The sequence below is a fragment of the Anneissia japonica genome, unplaced genomic scaffold (assembly GCF_011630105.1).
Source record: "Anneissia japonica isolate Jap-2015-1 unplaced genomic scaffold, ASM1163010v1 scaffold165_len1371125_cov188, whole genome shotgun sequence".
In the NCBI taxonomy this organism is placed as follows: Eukaryota; Metazoa; Echinodermata; class Crinoidea; order Comatulida; family Comatulidae; genus Anneissia; species Anneissia japonica.
In genome coordinates, this window is record NW_022697648.1 from 828,898 (window position 1) to 836,608 (window position 7,711).

At 33.8% G+C, this 7,711-nt stretch overlaps 1 protein-coding gene and 1 long non-coding RNA gene across 3 annotated transcripts in view; both read left to right on the plus strand.

Moving 5' to 3' along the window:
• LOC117102287 (lysyl oxidase homolog 2B-like) overlaps window positions 1–5,446 on the plus strand; it is a 17,591-nt gene extending 12,145 nt beyond the window's left edge. For both annotated transcript variants that reach the window (XM_033242538.1, XM_033242537.1), the window contains exons 9-13: window positions 146–305; window positions 811–1,045; window positions 2,021–2,267; window positions 3,192–3,303; window positions 4,406–5,446. In XM_033242538.1, the coding sequence (XP_033098429.1) occupies window positions 146–305; window positions 811–1,045; window positions 2,021–2,267; window positions 3,192–3,303; window positions 4,406–4,419 (768 nt within the window). In that variant the 3' untranslated portion in view covers window positions 4,420–5,446. The remainder of the gene's footprint in view (window positions 1–145; window positions 306–810; window positions 1,046–2,020; window positions 2,268–3,191; window positions 3,304–4,405) is intronic.
• A 1,301-nt stretch (window positions 5,447–6,747) lies between these two features.
• Window positions 6,748–7,711, plus strand: part of LOC117102289 — a 2,097-nt gene continuing 1,133 nt past the window's right edge. The window contains exon 1 of the long non-coding RNA XR_004444387.1: window positions 6,748–7,163. This is a non-coding gene — a long non-coding RNA (uncharacterized LOC117102289). The remainder of the gene's footprint in view (window positions 7,164–7,711) is intronic.

Here is a 7,711-nt window from a genome sequence, read left to right on the forward strand (position 1 = left end):
GTATTATATGTTATCAGCCATTCCTATTCAAATTTCATGTTAACTGGTTTCTTATGTACCCATGTATAAAGCCTTCAAATCCTTGTTTGTAGTATCGGTTTATATATATATATAATATTTATTACTAGTATTTTAATTTTCTCAGACAACATACTATTATGGCAGTAGGCTTAGAGGAGCCATGATAATGGGTGATGTACATTGCACAGGTAAAGAATGGAGTTTAATGGACTGTCCTCACACGATTAGGGCCAACTTCACATGCAGTTCACCAACAATGCGTGCTGGAGTCATATGCGATGTGGGTGAGTAGTCGAAGTTGTGGCTTCCTGTCTCGTCAAATCTAAAGCCGGTTACTCATTGCGTTGTACGACTGTGGTACGACCGTCGGCCGACAAATCCAACTTCGCTTCCTGCGAGCGCTAGATGACGCCCCGCCGTCTGCTGTTTGTCGGTGGCGGTCTGAACGGATCGTCATTAAAAACGATCCATTGCGCGCGTGTCGTGGCTTTGCGTTTTTCTTAGAATCGTGCCGGCCGACGACCGTCGGGCGCAGTGAGTGCCCGGCTTTAGCCTATTATTGTAGTTTCAACTACGCATAACTATGTCAAAGGTCACGATATTAAACAATCAATACGATTTATACTATCGTTTGTATATTTATAAAGCATAAGCATACGAGACGGATTATTTTCGTAAGTGGTAGCTTGAGTTAAATGTAGTTGTCTCAGGAGCAGCAAAATGGTTTTTCAGTCTTTAAGTAATAATTAATAAATGTTAAGATTAATGTGTTTCTCTCTTTTGTTCTAGCACTTCCCGACGTGGTCTTAGATGTACACAGACTCAGAGAGTATCTTTACCTGCAAGACATGCCACGACATCTTCTAAAATGTGCTGCAGAAGAAGGATGTTTATCCAGTGTTCCTGACAAATATGGTGGATCTAGGCGATTGCTGCGATTCTCAACTGTCATTTTGAACCGAGGTTTAGCTGCGTTTAAACCATTCTTGCAACGTAACGACTGGGTGTGGCACGCATGTCATCTGTAAGCTATGAATTTACATGTTTTACACTATATAAGCTTGCCGTTCTTAAAAATAATTGTATTAATTAATGTAACTTAATTAATCAGTTGCTGAAATTGTAAGTCGTTCGATTAAAATTATACATTAAACTTGTATTTGTTCTCACCAATTACAGCCAACTAAATAATACTTCTCCTATAAAATTTACACTTGATTTAAGTGATAATCAATTTAATGATTTCTGTGTGAAAAAAAGAAAGAAAAAAAAGCATACAGTGCACCCACCAATTCGAGATCCCTAATTCGATACCGCTTTTTCAAAGAACCAAATAACTATTGTCAATCTTTTAACACAAAGCTAACCCTGCTCAAAAGCATCCAAATTATATACCTTTTTGGCAATTTCAAAATAATTACCAGTCAGATATATACTTTTATAATCTTTTATAACTAATAACACCTAGGCCTATAATATTTGCAAATCGATGACGCACACTGACGCAGTGGGGTCCTCTGTCAGTGTATATTCAGATTTAGATTCAGAACCCTCTAAATGGAGACCGAACCCCCAGACCACCCCAAATTTTCAGGTCCCAAAGTGGTCTGAATTGGAGAGCGGGGAAACTGTATTTTGAATTGTTTTGATCTAAATCAGATCTGAAGTTAGACCTGGTCAAAAGCATAAGATATACCAAAGTTATTGGCAACACTGTTCCCCCAATATAATTACAGATATTTTCTCTTCACATGATGGTAACATTCCCTACCTCATCGCTCTTTAATAAGCGTGCAATTGTTCCATAGAACAATAAAAGGCAAATCATTACATTTCAAGATCAAATCACGTCAATTCTCTTTTCATCCCACTCTTCATTGAAATTTCTGCTTAGTCATTTCTATCGTATACTATTTCATCAAGTAGTTTATTAAGTGGACGATGAGGATAATAAAATGAATGGTTTATTTTAGATTCATATTTCATATTTTTCCTACAGCCATTATCACAGCATGGAAGTATTCTCAACATACGACTTGATTAGTCGAGATGGAGAGAAGGTCGCAGAAGGACATAAAGCGAGTTTCTGTCTAGAGGACACCGAATGTGATCCCGGACACACTAAACGATTTACTTGTACAACAGAACAAGGAATCTCTGTTAATTGTAAAGATAATTACAAGCATAGCATAGATTGTCAATGGATAGATCTTACAGGGGTCGAATCAGGAAACTATATTCTTAAGGTAAGATAATCAGATGGACATAATGAAAAGAGTAGAAATTCTGCTATAATATTATGATGACTGATAGCAATAATCAACATAATATGATAATGATGATTATGTTGATGGGAAGAATATAATAATATTGATAAACAATATTAACAGTTCTACTATAATGATATAGTAATAATGTTATTAATGGTAAGGTAATAATATAAAATGATGATAAATATGTTTTAAATTTGTATTATAGAATTAAAGTTAGATAAAAAAAAAATGAATAACCAAATAATACAGAGTTCATAGTTATCTTATTTTATATTATTATTCTTACCGTAAAAATTGAAGCCCTGGGCTTCTTTGTTTTTGTTTTTTTTTGTTTTTTTTCTGTGAACTTTCAATAGCCTTCTTTTCGAGATGGGCTTCTTCTCGAGATTAAGCCCATTGGGCTTCTTTTCGAGATTTTACGGTGTTAATTGTCATTAATACTTATTATTCATTGTTAATAATATTTATTATGAACTTCGTAAGTCTTCATAATTAATTTTCATTTTTAACTGTCCATTGGTTATATAAAATGGAGCACCAGTTAAAAAAAAATCTATATGACTGCTCAAAACGAAAAAAAAAATGTAATATTTACATTTTTTATTTATGTAGGGTATTAGCTTTCAATTGATTATAACAATAAGGTAAATCTTTCCGGACGCAATAGTGTTCCTCTTTTTGCAGAAACTCTTACATCACCTAATCATTTTATTATTAGCGAAAATGAATGGTTTGAATAATTATGTATCTCATCCTACATTTGAAGTTGATAGCATATTCGATTATTCAAAAGAAGAATTCATATTTGATAAATCATACATTCGTTGTAGTATATACTAGATTTGTTGATAATTAGTGTCTCTTTAATATGTTATCGATATTCATTTTATTTTCCAGATTCATGTTAATCCAGACAAATTTGTAGGCGAGACAGATTATGACAACAATGAAATTCAGTGTGAGTTGTATTACAGCGGATATAGCGTGTCTCCAGGTCGATGTCATTACAGTAGGTCACATTCAGCTATTATTTAATTATGATGAATGCTATAGTATTGTCCACATACATATTATATTAAAATTAGACATATAGGCTTTCTGGGCGTTCCCAGTCAGGTTGTATTAGAGAAGATGCCTGGTGGTAGATCTGCGCGTATACCATATGTTTCTCCGTGGTCTAATTATGGGTCTGACACTTGCCTTTGAGAGCGAGAGGTTGCTTTTCAGTGTCTGAGGCAGTGGCGTGTCACGCGAAGGTGAAATGGGGGGTGGGGGTCTCGATGATTGGGTGAGAGGGTGCTAGCTCGCAAAATAAGGGATTTGAGGTGATTTTTAACTACTTCAGCATGAATTTAAGAATTTATTTGGAGGACGACTGGGGGGGAGGGGGTGGGGCGAGTATTTTTTGGAGGGGCGATACGCCATGGCTGAGACAAGTATATCTGGCGGGATTCGTACCTGAAACCTCTCATTGTCAAGGCGAGTTTCATACCGTACCTCTAGATGCCGTAGCCAGGATTTTAAACAGTGTGGGACAATATCAGGACAATATCATTTACGCGTAAATTAAAATAATGTTAACCCATTTTTTAAAAGTTGTCCCATTTTACGCAAAAATGTGAATAATCTGGACCCTTTTTTAAAAAAAAATTACCAATTTGACACAAAATATGAGAAATCTAAACCCAAGTTCTGAAAAGTTGACCCATTTTACACAAAATATGAGAAATCTGGACCCAATTTTAAAATGTAGACCCATTCTTTGTGGACCCAATAGAAAAATTGTGTGGTACTGTCCCAACTGTCCCAATAGGCACTGCCTCTACAACACGGATACCTGCACTAATCTAACCCCTAGATTCATTATTTTTCATTATAATATATATATATATATATATATATATATGATATATATATATACATATATATATATATACATATATATATATGTATATGTATAATATACAGTATAATTATTATAATATTGGAATGATTAATAATTCATTATTACAATAATTTATATAAACTGTTAATCATAATTATAACTAATCATAATATGATAATCTTGATAGCTATACAAAACTAATATTCAAATACTGATTTCTTTTTAGGTTACGATCTTTAATGTCAGCCGTTTTAAGAAACCAAACTAGAGACCAACAGACAAATGTAGCCATTATATATGGGAAGCAACACAGGATGAAGAACGATTAATAAACACCCTTAATGTTCAAAGGTTGAGGTTAAAAGACGTTATAAATAGATAATTTCAGAGCAGTGGATGTACCATTGATGTTGTTTAGACCGGATAACAAGCAATGTACCAGCATACCGAGTTTACCGAGAAGATTAGCAGTGGACATAAATTAGAAAGAAATCAAAATTTTCCGTTTTCATTCTCTTTTATACCACAAGAATCTTTGCTGTCTCTAATATCTAAAATTTTAAATACCGTAGTTCAATACAGTATCTCTTTTTTAAAAGTCTATAAATTTATTTTAGTGATGGAAACATGTTATTATTAAAACGTAACACTCCATAAAACTTATAGTTGTTTGATTCAAGAAATATATGAGGATATTAAGGATACACGTATATGATTAATTTGTTGAGAAAATCGGATTATATTACAATAGTAATAGATCGATGAGTCAACATATCTATTAATGCATCCATCCATTTTTTCTGTCTGTCTGCTCCTTTTCCATTTGTGCACTTTTATGATTCAAGAAACATATGTTAAGGATACAGTATATAGGTCCATATTATTCTTACTTTATTGAGGAGATTAGGTAATATAACAATAATTGATCGATTGATTCTATCCATCCTTTATCCATTTTTCCATCCATCCATCCACCTATCTATCCAACTATTCACCTATCTTATTGATATCCATCGGTCGTTAGATTGACCTGAGCACTCAAATTAATTAACACTATTTTTAGACTTTTCATATACTGTACTTATATTTTTATTTATTTGTCAACATAATTTATTTCTTTTTTATTTCTTTTTTATTTTATATTAATGACTTTGGTGTAGACTTGGCGTAGTTTGTATATAAAATCATTTTTATAGCTTTTTCATTTCCTGAATGGGTGGGCATTATATAAGCCTTTAGTTAATAAAGTATTGTAATGTCAAACTGATCTCTGCTCTGGTACAATTGAATATCCATACAGTTATTTACATATTAAACCTAAGTGTGACTAATAATAACAAAAATAATAATAGTAATAGTAATACCATAGAGATTCTCTATGGTAATACTAACAATGATGATGATGATGGTAATGACGATGATGGCGATGATTGTGATGATAATAATAATATTAATAATAATAATAATTCAATATATGCTTAACTGAGGCTTAATTCACAGCCATTTTCAGTTTGTTTGTGTTCTATTGGCACCTACGAAACATTACAGTGCTTTATACGTTGACAAATGCCACTTGAAATCTAATCTTAAATAATGTTAAATTGACATACGCAATTGGGCCCAGTGTCCAAACTTGGGAAAATTTAAACTTCTCACTATACGCTTATATTTACCTTTCATCCCTCCAGTACGAAAGTCCATTAATGCCACTAAAAAGGTTCTCACGAGAAGTGAGCTAACCGGATCGGGAGCTAACCGTTAGCGCTAACCGTAGCACCTGTGTTAGAACTGGTACTGGTACTTGTAGCCGTCTGATTTCAGATATTCGGCAGCCATTGACATCATGTTGGCGTTAAAAGACTGCATATTGTGATGAGGGACCCGTGTACAAACAATTACCAAACACAAAAAATATGGAAGACTGAATGCTATTTACAAAATAATCTATTTAAAGCTTATAGGTGAAACTCACGAGGCATATGTTTTTACAACCTACATTCCAACAATGTAAATCTAAGTACTTTTTAAAAGTAGGCTAAGTAAAACAATTTTAATTAATTTATTAAATTGTAATATTATTTATATATAGTGACGTAAAAACGACCCATGGGTCGTAAAATGCGTTGTAATTTAAATACAGTAGGCCTATTATAACAATCTCTAAATATATAAATTTATGATCTTAATGCCGTTATATGTTCTCAAAATCATTGTCTGCGTAGGGATATACATTCTATAATGTTTCTATCTAAATCATTTTAATTAATTTAATAAAGTGTAATATTATTTATAGGCCTATAGTGACTTAAAAACGATCTATCATAAAACTTTGATTTAGATAGGCCGATAACAATCGCATAAAAATACACATGCATGAAAATAGAATGCACCAATAACCAAACCTAAACATAAAATTAGTTCCCACACAAACACTAACATTATTCCCACACTTCCGACATGGAAGCATCACAAAAGAGCTTGGTCAAAAAAAAAGAATAACTCCATTTTAGTTGTTAGTTCCAGCATGTTCAACATGAATATCCAGATAGTGAGTGTGTGTTTACTTTCTGGAGTGAATACCATGTTTGCAAGTGTGTTCTGTTCTTTAGTATTCAAGTTTTCACTCCTCGTACGCTGGTCACTTAAATGCACGATAGAACTACTTGCTCGGCCCCAGCCAACTGAACGGAGGGAGGAAGCAGTGCGACCCCTAAGCCATGATGATGCACTGAACCTAGCATACCATCCCGAGTGCCTGTCAGTTGACTGAGACTCCCTGTACATCTCCCCTGCAGTCTGTTAATCGCCTAGTCCTGTCAAGTATCACCGCCAAGCGATCATCAATGATGCCGCAAGGCTAAGTACTCAACCTCGCCAAGGCTCGGGCCTTCGCCAAGGCCCGGGCCCAGACTCAGCGTAGGGTTACCGGCGTATAACCGACAAGAAGCCTCGTCGACCCCGGAACCCGTCAGGGAGAGAGTCAGGTGATTTTATTTTGCATGTGATTAGAATATATTTGGTTTAATTGTACGTATTGTATTGGTGTTATTACCTGCAGAAGCAATCAACGAGGATACATTATGGCCTATTTATTGTATTATTGTGCAGCGAAATTGCTTTTTTGCCTTATTTAGAACATTTTTTAATGATTTTAATGAACATTTAGTATTATCTTAAAGTACTTTATATTTCATATAAAAATAAAGGCTACTAAAATCGTGTTAAAATATATTATAAAATACCGTATGCAAATGATGAATATGAAACAATTGGAAATGTGTAGAGGGCGTTTCTATCTAAATTTCAAACCAAATGAAGAGCGAGACTTTGAATAATAAAATAGAAATCACCTTTTTTAAAGCAGCTTTAGGTGCCACAGAACGCAAAACTTACATTTTTTTGCATAAAATTGGCCAAATTTTAACTTTTAAAGTTTTAATTTCAGAATCGACTGATAGGCCTATATTGTGTTTTGTTTTTTCTCCAACTTTTATTTCCTGCACTGTGTATTCTATACCGTATACCTATATAT